The sequence below is a fragment of the Dipodomys spectabilis genome, unplaced genomic scaffold, assembly GCF_019054845.1.
Source record: "Dipodomys spectabilis isolate Male_0828 unplaced genomic scaffold, ASM1905484v1 ptg000705l, whole genome shotgun sequence".
Classification (NCBI taxonomy): Eukaryota; Metazoa; Chordata; class Mammalia; order Rodentia; family Heteromyidae; genus Dipodomys; species Dipodomys spectabilis.
The window spans coordinates 42176-65654 of NW_024871382.1; the positions used below are offsets into that span (position 1 = coordinate 42176).

At 47.7% G+C, this 23479-nt stretch overlaps 2 protein-coding genes and 1 pseudogene across 3 annotated transcripts; 2 read left to right on the forward strand and 1 right to left on the reverse strand.

Moving 5' to 3' along the window:
* Positions 1-536: 536 nt before the first annotated feature.
* Positions 537-5919, reverse strand: Fam110c (family with sequence similarity 110 member C). Its single transcript, XM_042672397.1, has 2 exons — positions 4846-5919; positions 537-1282 (listed from the first exon to the last, which is right to left on the reverse strand). Exon 1 carries the CDS (start codon positions 5917-5919, stop codon positions 4876-4878), a length of 1044 nt encoding a protein of 347 aa, XP_042528331.1. The 3' UTR covers positions 537-1282; positions 4846-4875.
* A 562-nt stretch (positions 5920-6481) lies between these two features.
* Positions 6482-7725, forward strand: LOC122101907 (translation initiation factor IF-2-like). The gene is made up of 2 exons (XM_042672398.1): positions 6482-6535; positions 6925-7725. The coding sequence occupies exons 1-2, from the start codon at positions 6482-6484 to the stop codon at positions 7723-7725; spliced, it is 855 nt and encodes a 284-aa protein (XP_042528332.1).
* A 14406-nt stretch (positions 7726-22131) lies between these two features.
* LOC122101909 lies at positions 22132-23168 on the forward strand (annotated as a pseudogene). The gene has a single exon (XR_006146427.1). The product of XR_006146427.1 is annotated as a eukaryotic translation initiation factor 5A-1-like (transcript).
* Positions 23169-23479: the final 311 nt, after the last annotated feature.

The window sequence follows — 23479 nt, forward strand, 5'->3', positions numbered from 1 at the left end:
ATGCACGAAGCCCTGGGGTTGATTCCCAAGTACCACATAAACAGAAAAAGCCAGAAGTGGTGCTATGGCTCAAGTGGTAGAGTGCTAGCCTTGAACAAAAGAAGCTCAGGGACAGTGCCCAAGCCCTGAGTTCAAGCTCCAGGACTGGCCAAAAAAAAAAAAAAAAGTACAGAACACATTTTAAACTAATGCATTAATGTTTCAAAATTAAATGGTTTATAAAATACCATTTCTTCCCATATTCTTCTCCCAAATAATTTTGCTCTTGGACAGATGTATATTGAGAAACAGTTATCTGGATGATGATTTTGAGGAGGTTATCACCAATACAAGATTTCAGTCAGAAGTTTCTGAATTTAAAATCCTTTACTGTGGGTATCATGGCAAGTTCAGAATCAGTGGTCCAGTTCCCTGATACACACAGATCCAAGGATACCCTGGCCCCCAGAGGCTGCTTCTTGCTTGAAACACATCTCTGCATTGGTGCCAAGTTGGGGCTGTAAAACTTGGCACCAAGCCAGGTAAGATCTTCTCACACACATCCCACCTTCTTTTGAGAAAGAAGACACCGTGGAGTGCATTCTATACCTGCTACTGCAGAATTCACAGCATTTTAAGATTCCTTGCCAACTCTCAAGTAACCATGTAGAAACATTAAAAAAATTCACTAAACACCTCAACTGTCATTTCTCTTTCAATGAGTATTTTCACATGGCTACAACCCAGCTGGGAGTGACATTAATTAAACAACCCTGTGATCTTCATGTGCTTTTGAAAGTGTTTTCTGACTCATTAAACAAAATAGTTGTACAGTTTGGGAATTAACTGCAGTTTACATTGTGCTGATGCCTGGAAATTAAGGTTTTCTATGGTGTGTGAATGCATGTATCTTTGCTAACCATAGCATTTAAAGAAAACACTTTTCATAGTTAAATAACTTTAAGTAGGGAAAATCAGCAAAATGAAAAAATACCATAGTATTCAAGATTCTTTTTGCTTTCCTTTAAAAAAGTCAATTTAGATATTGTCAAATGGCAGTGCAGTATGTATGTCAGCAACTAAGCCACAAAGGTACCTCTGAAAACTTTTCCAAAGACCTTTTCCTTCCATAACTTCCCAGTGGAACAGGAACCGGATACATTTTCACAAAAAATATTCCTCAGTGAATCCGCAGTTAGCAGTGGTAACTCAGCCAGTAGTTGGGGTGTGCCTTCCCATCTCCTCCATAGAACTTCAAACTCTTGGAAATCATGTAAACATTCTCAAGAAGTGGAATTTATTCCTGGAAAGTAGAAATTCGTGTTACTGGGCACATTGCATGAATGGCTGAAAGTCCCAAGTTCCCCACAGCTTTGTCATCAGGAAGGTTTGCTTCCAGAGGGGTAAAGAGAAAAATACTATGGCTCAGCACCCTTCTGCTACAGCAATTGTGCTACAGAGCTCAACATTTTTGTCTTTTGTTTTCTGATATTACTATGTTTTGAAATGTCTCTTTGTATTTGAAATTTTGAAGTCAGCTGATTTATGAAAGGGAAGTAAAGATCTGTTATCAGATGGAACAAATTTCTCTGCAGGCCTTTCTCTGGGTGTTTGATGTTCTGTCTCCAACTACTCATGGAGCAGTCCACTTCGAATGTGACAAGGCCAGTGCTAATTGTCCTAGCTAGAGCTGAGCAATAAAATAGAAAACATGGTAGGTAGTCCAATCAAATACTTGAGAATAAACAATCCATCTTTTCGAATACCAATATTTCCCAAAGCCCCAGGTGCTGACCAGGAAGTAGGGGATTGTGACCTTGTAATCCTTATCCACTTGTTTACTTTCACTGTGCTCTTGGTAACAACTGTACAGCTCCCCAAAGCACCAGCGAGGAAAGGAGCAAAGAGACTGGTGTCTCCCTTTAATGTCCACTACAGCAGTCTCCAGGAGTAAGACTCAAGTCTACCCTATTCTTACTGGGACTCCACAGTTACTCCTTTATCACAGGGGCATGTGGAGGGGCCTGTGAAAGTCTAAATATTTTTGTCTTAAGCAGTATTTCTAATTGTTCCAAAGGACAAGTCATCATTCTTTTATACCAGTGTTAAAACCAACAACTTATATATGATACAAAAGACCTTTGGGGAAGTATTATTATTTGATAAATATGAAGGTGCCTGAAAGCCAGCAAAATAAAAGAATAATTTTCATGAATTTAACTGTAGGAAAAAGATGATCAGATCGCCCACAGTAGGCTGTGTGCAGATTCTAGGAGTTGTTCTCGGGTGTTATTTTATCAGTATTCATTAACAAACATTTTTTCCACATGGAGTAAGAAACTTCTAATTAGTTCTGGTGGAATCATTTTAATTATTATAATTTATAAATCTAAGTTTGCTAAGGAGATGAAATCTCCACATACATTATATTTTATCCTTTGAGTTATAAAGCCCACTGATGTTCACTTCAAATTTTTGGAAATTTTCATAAAATTCTAAAATAAAACTCAAATTATACCAACACAACTGTCCTGGTAAACTAGAGAAGAAACAACTTGAATTCTCACTTCCAGATCTTGCAGGAACATGGAATGGTTTCAGAACCAGTGACCCCAAGGTTGGCAGCAGTGTGGCCACACTGCCCATGGCTGCAGGCTGGGATTGTGGGCTGCCTGTCTTGGCTTCTCAACTGGGGATCTTTTCAGAAGACACATGTCTTAGGAGGGGTGAAGGGGGCTGTGGCACTGAGCAGATATCAACCCAGTGAGGTAGAAAACACCCAGAGGACTCACTCACTTCTTCCTCACAACCCAAGAAGTACAACAGTTTCTAAGACTGCCTTGTAGGTCTTGGGGAATACTTCGTAAATACTTTGTGCTGGTGATTGCTAACACCATGTAAGAGCCAGGACGGGCCTATCTCTTGATCTGAATAATAATATACAATAGCTTAGAGGGCAAATGACATATCACCCACTTGGAACGAACAGGATAAAGCAGAGGGAGAACGAGGGTAAGACAGCAGTAAACCTCTGTCCTCATCTGTTCTCGCTGGGCAGTTTCCCATTCCTGTTCTCACTTTCCCTCTTGCTTCAATTCACTTCTACTTGTTACAAGGTGAAAGCTGTCACAGGTGAATCAACTTCTTACATTTTTCCTACGTCAAACCTAATGGCTTTGGGAAGGCCACTCTGCACATAAAGTCCTAAATTGTCTTTCAGGTTACTACTTAGACACTGGAGCACTGGAAATGAGGGAGAGAAGGAAGAGATCAGAGTAGCTGCTTTTACTTTTATGCTATTAGGTTTTATTTCAGTTTGATTATATGTCATCTTTTTTTTTCCTTATCAGTATTTACACCTCTAATTCTACTTAATGGATAGCTGGAGGGAGCTTTTTCCATAAATGTCCCTGCTCAACAATCCAATAATCAATGCTTTCCCTACCCCCAGGTTTTCTCTCCAGGTTCCAATATTAGACTACACATAAAAGGGTTGACTGCACAGAACATAGGAAGACTACACAATATCTGCCTATCCCCCTTCATTTTGTAGATAAAGAAGACCTGGCCTAAAGCCAGGAATCAAGTGTGCACAGGAGACAGCTCCTTTACAGCTTCCTGCTCACTCTGCTAGATCCTAGTCCCAAGACTGCAATCCCCCCACTTCCCCCAATCTCTCCTCCTCCGTGCCTGGTGCCACAGTGTCCGGGGGTGCTCAGCTTTCACACATGTCTGATCCTGAAGACAACTTGTAATTTGAAATAACATGGAGTGTTTTAAATGGTTTGATTTCTTATACATATTTGGGGTGGGTGAGTATAAAATGCAAATATTAATAAATTATAAGGAAGACATTAAGTCATGAGCCTTGCTATTTTCACCTCTTCAGTAAGGCCACTCAGAAGTTCTTAGGGTTTTTTTGTCTTGAGACACAAATTAGCTGAGTACAGGAATCTTGGTGGTTGTCCAGCTCCCCAGTCCGGTGCTATGTCTTCATTTGCTATCACAGTGGCAGATACAGCAAGTTGCTATTGAAGGGTGAAGGGGAAATAATGTTGCAGTGTTTAAATTCCTGGTTCTCAAAGAAAATCCTAAAAAAGTAAGTTATCTTCACCACATCCCAACTGCCCCACAGCAGAAGTAGAGGGTGGTTTACAGGGTTCGTTTCACAGGGAAACCCTCACTCAGCAGAAGGGCCTGAGGTCAGTACTTTGCTACTGGGAGTCCTGAGGGGAAAATTTTGGAAAGACAAATAAAGCCTAGACTATTGCCAGTGAGCACTGTTATTCATTAGTTCCCAGCACCCTAGCCTTCAAAGTCTGATACAATCTAGTCCCATTCCTTCGAAAAAACAAAACAAAACCCAAAAAGCTGAATCGGGAAGACAGATTGAATAAAAGTCAAATAAGCATCTTCTTTTGCGAAGTGGGGCGCGGGTTGTCAAAGGCACGGAGAAACCAGGGCTCCGAGACGATTTTCAACACAGGAAACGATACCATCAGAGAGGTAAACACAAGCTAGCAGCACAGACTCTTCTGAGATCTCCTGTTTCCACAATCATATGCCAGCCGAGAAAGTGGCAGCTTAGTGGCCTATCCGGAAAGTCAGGCGCAGCAGGTGAAAAGAGCTTTAGCCTCTGCGCCAATATTTGGTTTTGTGTTTTGTTCTCGCCCGTCCTGGGGCTTGAACTCAGGGCCTGAGCACTGTCCCTGGGATTCTTCTTGCTCAAAGCTAGCTCTCTACCACGGAGCCACCTTCCCAGCCCGGAACTGAATTTTAAGCACCGGTTAAGACTGCTTGTGCATGCACACGAGCACGCGGGGCACACGCGCGCGCCCCTCCGTCGCCGTCCCGGCACACACCCACCTCGGGTCCCGGCCTCCGCTGGCGCCGGGGTCACGAAGGCCCCTGCAGCCGCTGGCCGGGGGCCTCCTTGGCCCTCCGGCAGGTGTACAGCCACTTGATGATGCGGGCGTTCCTCTCCACCACCGAGGGCGCGCGGGGCGGCGGCGCCGGGAGCTCCTCCGCGGGCGGCCCGGCCTCGCTGCGCCGCGAGGAGCCGCTGTCGGAGGCGGCCAGGCTTACGCTCACGACGCGCGCCCCGGGGGCGGCGTGGTCGGAGCCCGCGGAGAAGTTCTCCCTCCCGAGGGCCTCCACCACCTCGGGGTCCAGGCCGCAGAACCTGAAGAAGGCGTCGGCGTCTCTCCCTGCGGCGGCCGGGGCCGGTGCGCTGGAGCCCAGGTCCGACTGCGAGCGCTGCAGGTCCCTGCGCTTCGCTGCCTGCCGCTCGGGGGCGGGGAGGGGGGCGGGGAGGGGGGCGGGGGCCCCGGCCGGCGCGGGGGGCGCGGGGGCCCGGGCCGGCAAGGAGGGCGCGGGGGCCCGGGCGGGCGTGGAGGGCGCGGGGGCCCGGGCGGGCGTGGGGGGCGCGGGGGCCGGGGCGGGGGGCGCGGGGGGCGCGGGGGCCGGGGTGGGGGGCGCGGGGGGCGCGGGGCGAGCGGGACGCGCGGTCTCCGGCGGCCCCCGCGCTGCGTCCCTGCCCGGCCCGCGGAGCAGCTTCTTCACCAGGCCCCCGGCGCTGTCGGCTCCGGCTCCGGCTCCGCGCACGAACGCGCACCTCTGCCTGTAGATCACCAGCGAGTCCGGCCTCAGCGGCTTTCGCGCCACGGCCCTGCGAGCCACCGGCGCGGGCGCCGCGGGGGGCGTGCGGGGCGCGGGCGCCGCACTGAGCCGCCCGCTGGCGGCCCCGGGGCGGCGGGCCTCGGGCGCCGGGGCCCCGCCGGGCGCGTGGGCCCCGGGCGCGAACTTGGCGCGGTCGGCGGCCAGCCTTTCCACCGCGCTCCCGCGCGCCGGACGCGCCGGCGGCGAGCGGAGGGTCCCTCCGGCGTCTCGGGGAGGCGGCCTCGGGCCGTGCGGCTCTCCTGCGGCCGGAAGGGCTCGCATCCCCGCCGAGCTCCGACCCGCCCCGTCCGTCCCCGGCGGGTGCCGAAGTCCGCGTCCCGCGAGGAGGCGCCGCCCAGGTCCGGCGCTGGGAACCGGGTCCCGGGCTCCGGTGAGTCACCCCGCGCGCGGCCGCCCGCCCCGCCCCGGCCCGCCCCGGCCCCGCCCCGGCCCCCTCCGGCTCCGGCTCCGGCTCCCCGCCCCTCCGCCCCACGTCCCCGGCGGCCCAGCCCAGGCCGGGAGTGCCGGCCTTTCTCGCCCACAGCCTGGGACGGGGGACGGGGCCCGCGCGCGGGCTTCCCCGGCCGCCCCCCGTCCTCGGGCGGGGACCGCGGGGCCGCCGCCGGGGACAGTGCCGCGGGCTCCGCGAGTTCGACGGTCCGGCTCCGGCTCCGCAGCCTCGGCCCGAGTGGAAACAGTGCCGAGGCTCGGGCGGCGCTCATCGGACAGAAGCACGCGGCGGCGGCGGCCCGGCTCGCACCCAGGGCCACGGCTCCCACCGAGGGTCACGGCTCGCACCCAGGGTCACGGCTCCCACCGAGGGTCACGGCTCCCTCCCAGGGTCATGGCTCCCACCGAGGGTCACGGCTCGCACCCAGGGTCACGGCTCCCACCCAGGGTCACGGCTCCCACCGAGGGTCACGGCTCCCTCCCAGGGTCATGGCTCCCTCCCAGGGGCACGGCTCCCACCGAGGGTCACGGCTCGCACTCAGGGTCACGGCTCCCTCCCAGAGTCACGGCTCCCACCGAGGGTCACGGCTCCCACCCAGGGTCACGGCTCCCACTCAAGGTCACAGCTCGCACTCAAGGTCACGGCCGGTCTGCCGGCGGGGTCTGCCGGACGCTCAAGCGCGCGCTAACCGTCACCGGGCGGTGAGGAGGCCGAGGGTCCCGGAGAAGACGACGCTTTTAGGAATAGAAAGTTAAACACATTTCCAAGATTGCATTCCTTCCAGAAACGGACGGAATAAGTAACCCTCTGCGGGCTCCCGCGGCCCGGGCGCCCAGCACGTCCACCGCCCGGAAATTCACCGGCCGGTAGATCACACGTGCGGGAGAGGCGAGACAACGGGAGACCCACGGGACCGGCCGGGGAGGAGACCCACGGGACCGGCCCCGGAGGAGACCCACGGGACCGGCCCCGGAGGAGACCCACGGGACCCGCCGGGGAGGAGACCCACGGGACCCGCCGGGGAGGAGACCCACGGGACCGGCCGGGGAGGAGACCCACGGGACCGGCCCGGAGGAGACCCACGGGACCGGCCGGGGAGGAGACCCACGGGACCCGCCGGGGAGGAGACCCACGGGACCCGCCGGGGAGGAGACCCACGGGACCGGCCCGGAGGAGACCCACGGGACCGGCCGGGGAGGAGACCCACGGGACCCGCCGGGGAGGAGACCCACGGGACCCGCCGGGGAGGAGACCCACGGGACCGGCCCCGGAGGAGACCCACGGGACCGGCCCCGGAGGAGACCCACGGGACCGGCCCGGAGGAGACCCACGGGACCCGCCGGGGAGGAGACCCACGGGACCGGCCCGGAGGAGACCCACGGGACCGGCCGGGGAGGAGACCCACGGGACCCGCCGGGGAGGAGACCCACGGGACCCGCCGGGGAGGAGACCCACGGGACCGGCCGGGGAGGAGACCCACGGGACCGGCCCGGAGGAGACCCACGGGACCCGCCGGGGAGGAGACCCACGGGACCGGCCGGGGAGGAGACCCACGGGACCGGCCCGGAGGAGACCCACGGGACCGGCCCGGGACGTTCTCCGAGGCCGAGGGGCCGCTCCCTCCCGCAGGGTGCTAGCGGCGAGCGGGTCCGGGCGGGCCTGTGCTTGGCCCAGGCCCGCTAAGTCACGGAAACGACCTTTGTCACCGTTCGGAGAGGAGGACTCCGCCGGGCCGCCGCGCCCCTGGCGTCTGGCGCCTGCGGGCAGCAGCAGCAGCTCCGAGAACCCCTCGCCGGCCGGCAGGGTGGAAGCCTGCGCCCACCGTTCCTAGGCGCTCTCCTTTGGAGAGACAGACGACTTCCCAAGGCCTTTGTCACCGGGGAGTGGGGCGGGGGGGGGGGGGGGGGGGAGGGAACACCTCTCTTTTTCTAACTTAGAGCTTCCATCGAGTCTTCGCGAGGGCCAGCGATGGGACCTGAGATGCCCAGGCTGTCATCGGGCTGTTTGCCGAGAACCTGGAACGGCCTCTGGACAGCACAGCGCACTGCACCACCTGCTCGAGTTCCCCAGTTAGGGAGATGGGTTAAAAGGGCTTAGCACTGCGTCGGCGTGGAACAAAAGTTGAATGAACGTGAACTTTTATTGTTTAGATGACAAATGCTTGTGAATTAATTGACTGTTTTACCTTTTAAATATGGTTGCTGAACTCACATACAAAACTTTGAGCATATTAAAATACTAACTTATAAATAAAAAATTTAAAGACATTGTTATTAGACAAAATTAATTACACTTATATTGATAATTTCCCATCATTTAAACAGACAATTCAATGGGAAATGGAGCTGGACTAGTAAGATACTGGCAGAGAACTATTTAAATAGACTTTTCTTATTGCTCAACTGGTAGTGTCAACTTTAAGCCTATTTGCCTCAGACTTGCTCAGACCAGGCAAATATGCTTAAGGGCTAAATGCTTTGGTAACTCTACTCTTAGAGACTTATCCTAATTTACTGTTTATGCACAGCAGCATGAGTCAGTCTGCATGCAGTGCCAGAAGGAAGGCTAGATAATGCATGACACAGAATGGGACTACTAGACCAGGGTTACAGTCACACTTCTGGGTGTTTTTTTTGGGGGGGGAGGTCTGGTTGTGGGACCAGAACTCTGGGCCTGGACACTGTCCCTCAGCTCTTCAGCTCAAGGCTAGCGTTCTACCACTTGAGCCACAGCTCCAATTCCGGCTTTTTTTCTTTTTGCTTATGTGCTGAGGAATCAAACCCAGGGCCTCAGGCATGCAAGGCAAGCGCTCTACCACTGAGCCACCTTCCCAGCCCCACTTCTGGGTGTTTGGTGGGGTAGGAAGTGACCACCCCGTAAGTGAAGCTTTAAAATATCACATAGAGCTGGGCACTGGTGGTTCACACCTGTAATCCTAGCTTCTCAGGAGGCCAAGATCTGAAGATTATAATTTGAATCCAGCCTGGACAGGGAAGCTTGTGAGATTCTTAACTTCACTACACTATCAGAATAGCTGGAAGTGGAGCTGTGGTTCAACTGGTAGAGCACTAGCCTTGAGCAAAAAAAGCTCAGGGATAGTGCCCAGGCCCTGAGTTCAAGCTCAGGACCATCACAGCACCCCTCAGCTATTGTCCAGGTCATCTCTGGGTCTTCAGGTGCTACTGGGAGTTATAAAGTCAAGACTTTTCATAACAATAGTCCATGTGCTTTTGCTTTCTCCTTCTCTTATAAGAACAGTATATAGTGGAATTGTCTACAGCATCCTATGATGTAATTCTTTACCATTTAGATCCAACAGCATGTTCATTAAAAGCATCTATCAATCTTCATCTTTATATAATAGCTATATATATATATATATATATATATATATGCTGTAAACAGTCTATTAAGGTCTTTAATAACTTTCAATTGTTCCAGAGTTACTCAGAATAAGCAGTTTACTAATCTCTGGAATATACCATAAAATAAACATTAAATATGCATATATAGAGGGAAATGGAAGGAAAAAACACATAACCTTTTTTCATTTATTCATTCAAGATACATTATTGGAGTCATAATTAGGGACTAAATGCCATCACACTTTCAAATATCCCTATTAGGAACAACTGAAAACTACTTAAGTCTGATTAAAGGTTTCTTTTTTTATTTTTTGGTCAATCATGGGGCTTTAACTCTGGGCTTAGGCCCTGTCCCTGCACTCTTCAGCTCAAGGCGAGTGCTCTACCCCTTGAGCCACAGTGCCACTTCCAGTTTTCTAGTGGTTTATTGGAGATAAGAGTCTCACGGACTTTGCTGCCTGGGCTGGCTTTGAACCTCGATCCTCAGATCTCAGCCTTCTGAGTAGCTAGGATTACAGGCATGAGCCACCAGCGCCCAGCTGATTAAAGGTTTCTATCTTTTCCTTCAGCATCTGTACTAATGGTGGAATTTGGAAGCATTCTCTAGAGATCTTAACAACATATGACATACATTATATCTATGTTAATCAAATATACTGGATATACTAGTTGATAAATGGTAAAAATAAAAAACTGAGTATAAGAACTAAAAAGGCAAAATTGGAGTCAAAATTACATTCAATGTACATTACATAAACATTGAAGTACATTAACTTGAAGGTACGGACGAGAGAGGAAAATGGGTGTGAATAATGGAAGGGGTGACATTAGTCAAGAGGCATTGTACCCATAACTTGACATGGAATTATAGCTTCTTTGTACAACTACTTAATAAAATTTTTTTTCTATTTTTTTTGGGGGGGGGTCCAGTCATGGGGCCTGAACTCTGGGCCTGGGCACTGTCTCTCAGCTCTTCAGCTCAAGGCTAGTGCTCTACCACTTGAGCCACAGCACCACTTCCGGCTTTTTTCTTATGTGGTGCTGAGGAATCGAACCCAGGGCCTCAGGCATGCAAGGCAAGCGCTCTACCACTGAGCCACCTTCCCAGCCACTTAATAACATTTTTGAAAGGTAAAATTGTCCTTATTTATATGAAAAATAACTATTTCAAAATGCCAAGAGAATCTCTCTAAAATCGTCATTTGAACTAACAGTTACACTGTAGCAAGATTATTGGACATGGAAAAATATACAAAATCAATAGTAGTCATATACCATCAATAATAAAAATATTATAGAAAAATATCAAGAAATAGTACTAAGAAACTCCATATGGTATCTGATAACATATTCCCCAAATTACCCAAAACTTGCTCTCAGAGTCTTATATTTTAAAAATATAATTGAAAACCTAAATAGAATCATAGCCTGTCATGTTTGTGGAAGTTCAGACTTGGTTTTATAAAGAACTCACAAAGCTGGGCAACAGTGGCTTACATCTGTAATCCTAACTACTCAGGAGGCTGAGCTCTGAGGATTGTGGTTCAAAGCCAACCCAGGCAGGAAATCTTCAGTTAACCACTTCCAGAAAACTGGAAGTAGTGCTGTGGCTCAAGTGGTAGAGCCCTGCCTTGAGCTGAAGAGCTGAGGTACAGCGCCCAGACCCAGAGTTCAAGACCCATGACTGACAAAAAAAAAAAAAAACTCATAAAATTCATCTCCTCAGCACCTCCAGGTCCTGTCATAGTAGGGACCAAGCTCCCAACACATGAGCCCTTGCAGACACACAAATGGTATCTGAATCATGATGTCTTCCAACCCCAATTATAGTAATGTGAAGTATTGCTCATGCAGCTAGTACATTAGAAGGGCAATGAGAATACTGAATTTATATATATATGGAATTAGATAAATATAGAAAACAATACTTGGTAGAGCATAAATTACAAAATATTATGGGCATTTCAATATCTAAATAAAAGGAATATGAGCATATATTATTTTCAATCTATAACTGAGGAGTTATATAAAAATATATGATATATCAAATTTGCCAGATTAGTTTCTTTTAGGGAACAGGGGAATGGGACACGGGCTTTGATTATAGCTACAATGTTTGTTTTCAGGGGAAAAAAGTTAAAATAAATAGCTGAAATCTCAGTTGATGTTGTTGTCTGAGCTGCAAAAAGGCATGTTGTTACATAGTTACTGTGGCGAGTGCAGTGAAATCACTGGTACATTTCAACAATGGGGTAGAGGTTCTGAAACTACTACGCTGGGGGGGTTGAGAGTGAACAGTAGAAGTTAGGGTAGAATCACTTTCTTAAGAATTTGACAGTGGAAAGCAGAACAATTACTTGAAAGGACAGACAAAGAAGCCAAAGGAGAAGCTTCCTTGCAGGGCGAGAGGCACATTTGTCAGCACCTAGACAGATGAACCTCTGTGTGCAGATCATTGCAAATCCCCGAGTTTAATGTGAAAGCTAAATTAAAGCTTAACAGAAAATTACTAAATTCTAATCCTTGAAGAATGAGATCTCTGTATTCTTTCATTCATGCTAAGTGATTTGGAAAATGACATTGTTGTTTAATTGCATTATTATGTTCTAGTTAAGGTAGCACAAACCTACGATACCAGGTTGCTAATGAAAAACAAATTCAAGATTTATTAGAATATTTAATAAATGATAAAACACTTCACATTTTGTAAAATGAAATATAAATTGTATTCTCCGTCAAAATCCACTTATTTTCAGTAGAATCATTGAACAAAAGTACTTGTTACTGTTTTTCTAAGTGGTCTTAAGGTAGGCTGACTGTAAGAAGAAGTATGACTGCAGTGCTGGGGATGCATGACTCTAACAAGGCCCTAGTTCAAACTCTAGTACTACCAAAAGATAAAGAAAAATGGTAAGTCGATTGCAGTTAGCCTGTTTGTCTACAATATTCCTGCTTATGCCTACTGCTCTAGAATAATTATTCATACTGCCTTTTTATTCTTACAACTATGTTGGTATGGATAGCGGTTTAATTAAACTGCCAGTTCTAACCAACTTTGTGGCTTTGTGCAGAGTAATTAACTTTTATGGACTCAATCTTCGATTTTAAAAATGGCATTTGACCTGCATCATACTTCATGTCTGAAAAGCTGTGATTGTGAAGATCTCCACTGGGTCTGATATTTTCACGCTATTTAAGTTCTCAGGAAAAAAATAAAAAACTTCTTTGCTAAAGAAATTAACATAAAGTCTTCCCTACAAGGAAATAAAAGTCTCAATGCTCTCTGGTCAAACTGCAGTTTGCTGACATTTGCAAGCTCTTTGTGACTCATCTCCCCTTGTACAGGCTTGTCCAGAATGCCAGGCCTCTCAACAGTCAGTGTTGTCATATGTAGGCACTTCAGGCTACCATTTCTGTGTATGTAAGCTGAGAGAAGAGATACGCAGTGGGAGAAGAGGAGGAAGGCCTGATAAGAACCATCAGCAAAATCTGTGAAGGAGTAGGTGAGGACCCCTCAGCAGGTGTGGTAAGCCCGGGTGGTCGGTGGACATCCTCTGGTCAGTTTTGTTAAGAGCACCTCTAGTAGAAGGACTTCCAGCCCAAGTTCCCTTCCTAGTTGAGAACAAAGGAATGTGTAAAATATATTTGCTATTTAGGATATTTTGAAAATCTACTTAGAAATTGTTCAACTACAGTACTTTATTACTTTCTGGGCTTAACCAGAGCCACAGATCCCTGTGCTTTTAAACAGAATTATGTAACTCCACTACATGGTAATAGAACATGAAGCACAGCCACATACATGTAGCCAAGCAAAAACTAATGGAATAGCTACTGGCATTGTTCTTTTGGCTTCTGTCAAGACATTTGTAGCCAAATAAGGAATGCTGACATCTGTGTGGTAGCAAACAACATCCCTAAAGCAGGTTCTTCAGCTTTGAACTTCCTGAGGGAATAATGGCTTTGGTGGGAATACCCAAGAGTGCCAAGAGTGGAGTCCAGTTCACCACATGAAACACAAGCAAAGATTGTCTAAGGTAGATGCCGCCATCCAAAGTCATTCCTCCTCCTCAGGGCTCCATGCGTTCTGTTTTACTTTACTGTTTTCTCTTGCAATTTACTGATTGCTTTGAATCACTTCTGTTGCCCTTTTTCAACCCCCCGTTTGTTTCTGTTCTCTTTATTATGATATACTCTAGGTCAATTCAGGAAAGTATGGGGACTTCCTGAGGGCTGACACCCTGCCCTTGGTTTGCAGGCACCAGGTAGAGCCAACCATCTACAGGTGAACAGGTGGAACATGATCTCACAGCCACCCGTGGGTGTGGAAGCCAAACTCCCCATCTGCACAGATTCCTCTATGTGTTTGTGTTATGGAAACTAGTCAGAATGACAAAGTGGCACAATTGTTCTTTAACAAGAACTCAGTGTACTTAGTATTAAGTTTAGCACTTCAAATGCTGACATTTCAACCTGAGTGAAAGAAAATTTTGGTGTCAAACTGCAGTCATGTGTTATAATTCTCTCTATAAAACTTTAAAGGCATCATGTCAGGCTAATCTTCAATAAATATGATTTTTACATTAGCAATTGGCAGGTCCCACATTTCCTGGACATGTTCACACAGATAGGTAATACTACTAGGGCCATAAAGCCCATATCAAGAATCTAACTATTCTGTGTAAGTGAATGAAGAGATGCTGGGAAAGGGTGGGTCCTTGGCCCATGTACTCTGATGGCAATGGCAAGAATGTCCATGTTTGCCAGAGTTCAGTAGCAGCCCTGTCCATATAGCTCATTCTGCATTAAAGATGAGGAAGTCTCTAAAACCAGTTTCTAAGAACTAGTTATTAATTATACAGGAAACTAAATAATATATTACTTATTCAAGTGTATATTTTTAAGGTAATTGCCAAGTATAGTAATTTATTTTGCTAAAAGGAAGACGTTTACTGGTTTTGAAACTATTTTTTTCTTAAAGCTTAAGCATTAATAGACATGTAGGTATAGGCCCATGGACACATTTGTTGCAGTTTCTGGCCACAGAGGAATTTCTGGTTATGAATTAATACAAGCCTTGAAATGGACACTGTTTTTTAAAACCAGGTGGCCTGTGGCCAAATGTGACCTCCTACTTGCTTGTTTTGTCTTTTCAGAACTGTGCACCCAGCATCACAGAAGGGAAAGTCTGGCAGGTCATGAGTTTCCTTGCATTTTTCCAAATATCTCTTTTCTCCTAAGCTCATAGCTCTTCTTTCTGCCGCTCCAAACCTTAGGGTCCCTAGCCAGCCAGTGCTCCTGAAGCCAGTAGGGCTGTGAGGATCTCCAGAGACTTCTAAGGCGAACTTTGCTATGCAGTAGTTTGAGAAGAACACTGAAACATATCCCCAGGAAGTACTTGGGAAACTTCCTACAGGAACCAACTCTCTACCCCATTGCCTCACAGCACCCTGTTTAGTGCTAGAGCAGTAAAGAGGCAGTACCCTGAGCTCCAGGGGAATTTGGATCCATGACCATGAAAAAGTCCTGCCATTCAATTAGAATTCTTCTGGTTTTAAAAGAAGACAGAAGTTCAATAATGCATTTGAAAAACTCTGTCCCACTTTGGTCTCTAGAAAAGCTAGGAAGATTGAATCCATGTTACAGCTCTTCACCCCTCAGCCTTTCTTTCCTCTAGCTATGGCCTGGCAGCTCCTCCTACTCAAAAGGAGATGCTTTCTTCTCAAGGCTTGAGAAATGTGGCTCATTCACATTACAAAGTATATCCTGCATTCATGTAATCATTCAATATGGATGATTCAATGTGGAAAAATGTGTTCTCTATATGTCCTATATTCATGTAAAAATATATTCTGTACATGTCCTATGTTCCTGCTATCAATTCAAATGCAATTATTCATGCTAAGAAGTTTATCTTGCTGGGCACTGATGGCTCAGATGTATAATCCTAGCTACTCAGGAGGCTGAGATCTGAGGATCATGGTTCAAAACCAGCAGGGGCAGAAAAGTCTGTGATATTCTTCTCTCCAATTAATCAGCAAAGTGCCAGAAATAGAGGTATAGCTCAAGTGGTAGAACACCAGCCTCGAGCCAAAAAGCCAAGTAAGAATTTAAGGCCTAAATTCAAACCCCGGAACCTGTACACAGGGAGAGAGGGGGAGGAGGGAAGAAATACATTTAGACAAGTAGTTCAAAACTGAAAGCAAATGGACAAGTGAACATGGAACTTGGTGGCCTTTCTAGGACCCAGGGTTGACACAGAATCATGAGCTATTTAAATACATTGTCTCTTGCTCTAACAATGCAATGCTTGGCTGTGGGTTTGCTTAGCTGAGCACTACGAAAGATATTTCCTAACAAAGAAGACCTCTGTTTTGCACTGTGTTCAAGAAATGGGTAAATAGAACTAGAACAACTCTGAGCCATCATTTATTCAATTTTCCTAGCAGAGCTATATAATCACAAAGAAAGCTTCATTTAAACCTGGCCAATCACGTGAGATAATTTTTCAGGGAGAACCATACAGAAAAAATGAGCCTGAGTTCCGGTCTTACTCACTGAATGTCTCATGTCTGAGGATGAGGCCTGAGTCAAACACCATGCGTGTTTACCTGTGCAGGAACATAAAATTACAGCAATTGGATAGGGACAGCAGAATTTGTGCTTCAAGAGGTAGGAATGTGCAATGTGTGGCCATGGCACAGGCGGCTGTGACAAGTAGACACTATTCCTTCTGGCAACAGCACAGGAGAGGAAATGGGAAGAATGAGACTGGGCAACTGCAAGGTCTGGGACACTGTGTGTGAGGATCCTTCTGCTTATTAGCAGAAGCTGTGTGGGGCATGGGCCATAGTGCTGGGCAACAGGTCTACTTCATTCTGGGTTAGAAAACAAGAAACAACAGTAACTCCCTAGGAAAGAGTGGCTTGACGAGGAAGCTCAGCTAGGTGTCCCTACCCCAAGCCAACCCAGAGTCAGCCTGAGCTGGGAAGACACAAGTTACAGAAAGACTCTGACCTCACTGAACATTGTCAAATGATGTGCCTGAAATGTACAAAATTGGCTAAATACACTGCCAGTCAGACTTCAGTGACTGGAGAACTTAAGCAAGACAATATAGGGCAATGCTCAATCTATACCTCCACCTAAAAAGTGTCATCAGAAATGGAGGAAATGTCCCACCTTATGAAAAGCATACAGCCACCACATTTAGTACTTGTGATTACTTGGTTACACTCCATTAATGCATTTCTTCATAGAAACATAGCAGTTGTTTAGCAAAAGAGAATAAATTATTTTCAAATACTACAATATTATAATTGCAAGGAAGTAATGTGTGTAAATACATTAAGGAAAACGTGAAAAATTAGTTACTTTCAAAGTGTATGTAAATATTCATCTGTGCACCACAGGCCCTGAGTCTTTATCACTGTACACCTGCACAACGCAGGCACTGGTCTTTATCACTGTAGACCTGAACACCGCAGACACTGGTCTATAACACTGTACACCTGCACACCGCAGACACTGGTCTATATCACTGTAGACCTGCACACCGCAGACACTGGTCTTTATCACTGTACACCTGCACACCGCAGACACTGGTCTATAACACTGTACACCTGCACACTGCAGACACTGGTCTATATCACTGTAGACCTGCACACCGCAGACACTGGTCTATATCACTGTAGACCTGCACACCACAGACACTGGTCTATATCACTGTACACCTGCACACCACAGACACACTGGTATATAACACTGTACACCTGCACACCGCAGACACTGGCCTATATCACTGTAGACCTGCACACCACAGACACTGGTCTTTATAGACCCCAGACACGGGTCTATATCACTGTACACCTGCAAACCGCAGACACTGGTCTATAACACTGTACACCTGCACACCGCAGACACTGGTCTTTATCACTGTACACCTGCAAACCGCAGACACTGGTCTATAACACTGTACACCTGCACACCGCAGACACTGGTCTATATCACTGTAGACCTGCACACCGCAGACACTGGTCTTTATCACTGTACACCTGCACACCGCAGACACTGGTCTTTATCACTGTAGACCTGCACACCACAGACACTGGTCTTTATCACTGTACACCTGCACACCACAGACACTGGTCTTTATCACTGTAGACATGCACACCGCAGACACTGGTCTATATCACTGTACACCTGCACACCGCAGACACTGGTCTATATCACTGTAGACCTGCACACCGCAGACACTGGTCTATATCACTGTACACCTGCACACCGCAGACACTGGTCTTTATCACTGTACACCTGCACACCGCAGACACTGGTCTATATCACTGTACACCTGCACACCGCAGACACTGGTCTTTATCACTGTACACCTGCACACCGCAGACACTGGTCTTTATCATTGTACACCTGCACACCGCAGACACTGGTCTATATCAATGTACACCTGCACACCACAGACACTGGTCTTTATCATTGTACACCTGCACACCGCAGACACTGGTCTATATCACTGTAGACCTGCACACCGCAGACACTGGTCTATATCATTGTACACCTGCACACCGCAGACACTGGTCTATATCACTGTAGACCTGCACACCGCAGACACTGGTCTTTATCACTGTACACCTGCACACCGCAGACACTGGTCTTTATCACTGTAGACCTGCACACCGCAGACACTGGTCTATATCACTGTACACCTGCACACCACAGACACTGGTCTATATCACTGTAGACCTGCACACCGCAGACACTGGTCTATATCACTGTAGACCTGCACACCGCAGACACTGGTCTATATCAATGTACACCTGCACACCGCAGACACTGGTCTATATCACTGTACACCTGCACACCGCAGACACTGGTCTTTATCACTGTACACCTGCACACCGCAGACACTGGTCTATATCAATGTACACCTGCACACCGCAGACACTGGTCTATATCACTGTAGACCTGCACACCGCAGACACTGGTCTTTATCACTGTACACCTGCACACCGCAGACACTGGTCTATAACACTGTACACCTGCACACTGCAGACACTGGTCTATATCAATGTAGACCTGCACATCGCAGACACTCGTCTTTATCAATGTACACCTGCACACCGCAGACACTGGTCTATATCACTGTACACCTGCACACCGCAGACACTGGTCTATATCATTGTACACCTGCACACCGCAGGCACTGGTCTTTATCACTGTACACCTGCACACCACAGACACTGGTCTATAACACTGTACACCTGCACACCGCAGACACTGGTCTATATCATTGTATACCTGCACACCGCAGACACTGGTCTACATCATTGTACACCTACACACCGCAGACACTGGTCTTTATCACTGTACACCTGCACACCACAGACACTGGTCTTTATCACTGTAGACCTGCTCACTGCAGACACTGGTCTATATCAATGTAGACCTGCACATCGCAGACACTCGTCTTTATCAATGTACACCTGCACACCACAGACCCTGGTCTATATCACTGTAGACCTGCACACCGCAGACACTGGTCTATATCATTGTATACCTGCACACCGCAGACACTGGTCTTTATCACTGTACACCTGCACACCGCAGACACTGGTCTTTATCACTGTAGACCTGCACACCACAGACACTGGTCTATATCATTGTAGACCTGCACACCACAGACACTGGTCTATATCACTGTACACCTGCACACCACAGACACTGGTCTTTATCACTGTACACCTGCACACCGCAGACTCTTGTCTTTTTCACTGTAGACCTGCACACCGCAGACACTGGTCTTTATCACTGTACACCTGCACACCACAGACACTGGTCTATATCACTGTAGACCTGCACACCACAGACACTCGTCTTTATCACTCACCTCATAGTGCTGTGCTCCTTGGTAAACCTCAACAGCACCATGGTCTTGAGGGGTCTTGGTGAGCATGTTTGAAAGCCCAGGTCCACCAAGATACATGTGGTCAGAATGCAGGTGCTGTTTCAGTTACTTTTTAGACCCCAGTGACAGTAAGATAAATAAGCCTGATCCTTCTTTGCAGTTGTGGCCAGAAGCCCAGTGAGTTCATGATTTGACTGCTTGCTGGGCACCTAGGTCCCTTGCTGCCATCATGAGGCCAGATGTGTAAAGTCCTCCAAGGAGATGGGTTTCCTACATGCACCAGGAGCAAAAGCTTATCAGTGTTTAGGGACCAAGTCCAGAATGTGGACTGTTGATATCTCACCACCCCCATCATGGAGAAGAAACGTGGCTGAAATGTATGTTGTGTGCTATGGCACCTGTGACTGAGAACACATGAGGCCCAGACAGGACACGGGTGAGGCCTCCAGAGACGTCAGGCCCGGGAAGGGCCAGTTGAGGTTCTGTGGAGATTTCATACCTCTGGGGGGGTACGGTGAGGTCGTCCTGAGCTATAATGCCCAGGGAGGGACACGGGTGAGGTTCTGTCCCCTTTCCTCAGCTAAGTGGGCAATATAAGCCTTGGGTGGCAGGAGGCACAGATGAAGTTCTCTAGAGCTATCTGAGCTACAGATTCATGACTAGGTATTGTCTTAACATGTTTCCAAACTAGGCTGCACATTTTACAGCTATCGTACTTTACCTAGAAATAAAAAAGAATAAAAAGTAACTAACTTTGTAAAATTTTTATTTATTCATTTATTTATTTAAAAAAAAAATGGCCAGTCTAGGAGCTTGAACTTGTGGCCTCTACACTGTCCCAGAGCCTCTTTGTGCTCAAAGCTAGTGCTCTATCACTTGAGCCACAGTGTCAGTTTTCAGTAGTTTATTTGACTCTCATGAACTTTCCTGCCTGGTCTGGCTTCAATCCACAATCCTCAGATATCAGCCTCCTGAGTAGCTAGGAGCCACTGACGCCTGGCAGGAAATAACTGTTTAATGATGAGTTGTTAACAATGAGAAAGAAATGCTCTCAATAATTTAATGGTGGACACAAACTATCTGAAAATCAAAGCAGTAATTTAATTGGAACTGGGAATAGCTTCTCTTGAGGACTACAGGGATTCAGAGTACAATCAGTATTTGTGATGAAGCTGCAGGATCCGGGAGGCAGAAGTGGAAACTGAGGGCCTGGCATTGTAGCGATAGCTTACAAGATGTGCCAGACAAGCAACAGGAGTCACCACATTGCCACTTCAGCAGATAGTAAACACGAAGCCAACTTTGCCAAACATTAGTCTGGGACAAGCAGTTTTCGTGTCTCACATTTAACGCATTTATTGGGGAATGTTCTGTCAACAGGAAAGCGGATACTCAGGAAAAGTAAGATTTTAAAATGTCAGCAGAACATGAGTAGAGCATAAGAATATTTCCCCATCAGATAGGAAGTCTATAATCGCTCCATAGAAAGTAAAACAAAGCAGTGGAACAGTGAAATACTTGGGAATGGAAGAGTGGTGTTGCTATTTTAGCTAAAGAATGTACAGAGACTCTTTTTTCCCCTAGGGAAGCACCCAAGGACAGATGCGTGCCACAAGGAAGTGGTCACAGAGAGATTTAGAGAAAGTGGAACCCTGGAGAGAGGATACTATAAGAAAGCCATCTGCTTAGGGTCAGTGCAGCAGCACAAGTGCCAGGCCTGGGACTCGGATTCAGGGCCTGAGGTATTGCTATCCATGAGCTTTTTCACTCAAGGTTAAGGCTCGCACTCTACCATGTAGAATACAGCTTCATTCCCGGCCTCTTGGCTATTAATTGGAGATAAGAGTCTCAGGGACTTTCCTGTCTGAGTTGGCTTCAACCATGGTCCTCAGATCTCAGCCTCCTGGGTAGCTAGGATTACAGGCAGGAGCCACCATCACCCTGCTTAATATTCTTAAATTGAACAAGTGACTGCAGAGAAAAGAGTCTTTACTTATTGAATATGAACTGAATTACCTTAGATATTTTCAGTCCTTTCTATGACCTAAAAAATTTCTTCACTAAATGTTTGATAACTCACTCTACTTACTTAACCTGGGTTAGATTCAGTTTGATATGACTTATTTTGGAGAACCTTAAGCTTGCATGACCATGCTTGATATTTTTAAACTCACACAAGATCTCTCTTCATCCACAGTAGAGAACTGGGTATATTCTCATCATTCTAATTCACCAGCTGTCCACCGTCAGTGGGATGGGTCTGTGTTGTACTCCCTGAGAAGATCAACAGCCTGTTCTACTCTGCACACAGGCTGAGATGGCACGTGGTGACATTACTGCAGGCTCCTGGCCTGGGGGTGGGAAGAGGATGCACTAGCGTTCAGCTTGTGCCTCTGCTGAGGCTAAGAGTTTGAGAATTCTCCTTTTTCTTCAGCTAAGTGAAATAAACACTTAAAAAGAGACTTCTCTGAAGAGGAAATAAGAATGGCCAATGGACACATGAAAAAAATGCTCATCTTCTCTGACCATAAAAGAATGTAGAACAAAACAGCGTTGAGATTCCACCTCACCCCAGGTAGAATGTCCATTATCAAGAAATCTAATAACAATAGATGCTGGTGGGGATGTGGCCAAAAGGGAACACTACTGCACTGTTGGTGGGAGTGTAAAACTTGTTGAATCACTCTGGAAAGCAGTATGGAGGTTCCTCAAAAGACTCCACATAGAAAGACCCGTGTGCAGCAGCAGTGGCAGCGGTGGCGGCGGCAGCGGGCTCGGAGTCAGTGCGTTCCCGCCAGTTGGAATCGAAGCCTCTTAAAATGGCAGATGATTTGGACTTCGAGACAGGAGATGCAGGGGCCTCAGCCACCTTCCCAATGCAGTGCTCAGCATTGCGTAAGAATGGCTTTGTGGTGCTCAAGGGCCGGCCATGTAAGATCGTGGAGATGTCTACTTCGAAGACTGGCAAGCATGGCAATGCCAAGGTCCATCTGGTTGGTATTGACATCTTCACTGGGAAGAAATATGAAGATATGTGCCCGTCAACTCATAATATGGATGTCCCCAACATCAAAAGAAATGACTTCCAGCTTATTGGCATCCAGGATGGGTAACTATCACTGCTCCAGGACAGTGGGGAGGTGCCAGAGGACCTTCGTCTGCCCGAGGGTGACCTTGGCAAGGAGATTGAGCAGAAGTATGACTGTGAAGAAGAGATCTTGATCACAGTGCTGTCTGCCACGACAGAGGAGGCAGCTGTTGCAATCAAGGCCATGGCAAAATAACTGGCTCCCAGGATGGTGGTGGTGGGATCCTTGAGCCTGCAGAGGTCCCTCCCCCAGCCTGGCCCCGCTCTGGTGGGGCCCTTGGCCGGATTCCTCCTATACAATTTATTTGATGTTTTATTTTGGTTTTACCCATCCCCTGAAACTGTCGGGGGACCCCTGCCCTTCACCTAGCTCCCTTGGCCAGGAGTGAGGGAGCCATGGCTTTGGAGAAGCTGCCTTCCCCTTCTCCCCTGGCACTACAGCCCTGGTGGGGGAAAGGGGTGGGTGCTGCTTGTGGTTTCATTTTGGGGTTTTGTTTTTGTTTTTGTTGTTGTTGTTGTTGTTTGTTTGTTTGTTTTTAATTCAATTGGAATCAGAAGCTGTGGATTCTGGCAAATAATCCTTTTGCCTTCCCCACCCTGTCCCTGGTCTGGTCCCATTCTCCATAGCCCTTTGCCCCAAGCACCACAGATTGGGGACCAGTCCCCTCCCCTGTCTGTGTCTCCCAAACCCCTTTGTATGGGGGAGGGGATTTTGCCCCTTGGGCTTCACCCTTTCCTGTGGGCTCTCTCCCCGACACATTTGTTAAAATCGAACCTGAATAAAACTTTAAGTTTAATATGAAAAGAAAAAAAGACTCCACATAGAGCTCCCCTATGACTCAGCAATCTAACTTGTGAGCATTTACCCAAGGCCACACTAAAGCTACCAGAACAAGCATGTTCATTGCAGCATTATGCACCATAGCTAAGATATGGAACCTATCCAGATGCCTCTCAGTAGATGAATGGATCAAGAAAATGTGGTATATATACACAACGGAATTCTATGCCTCCATAAG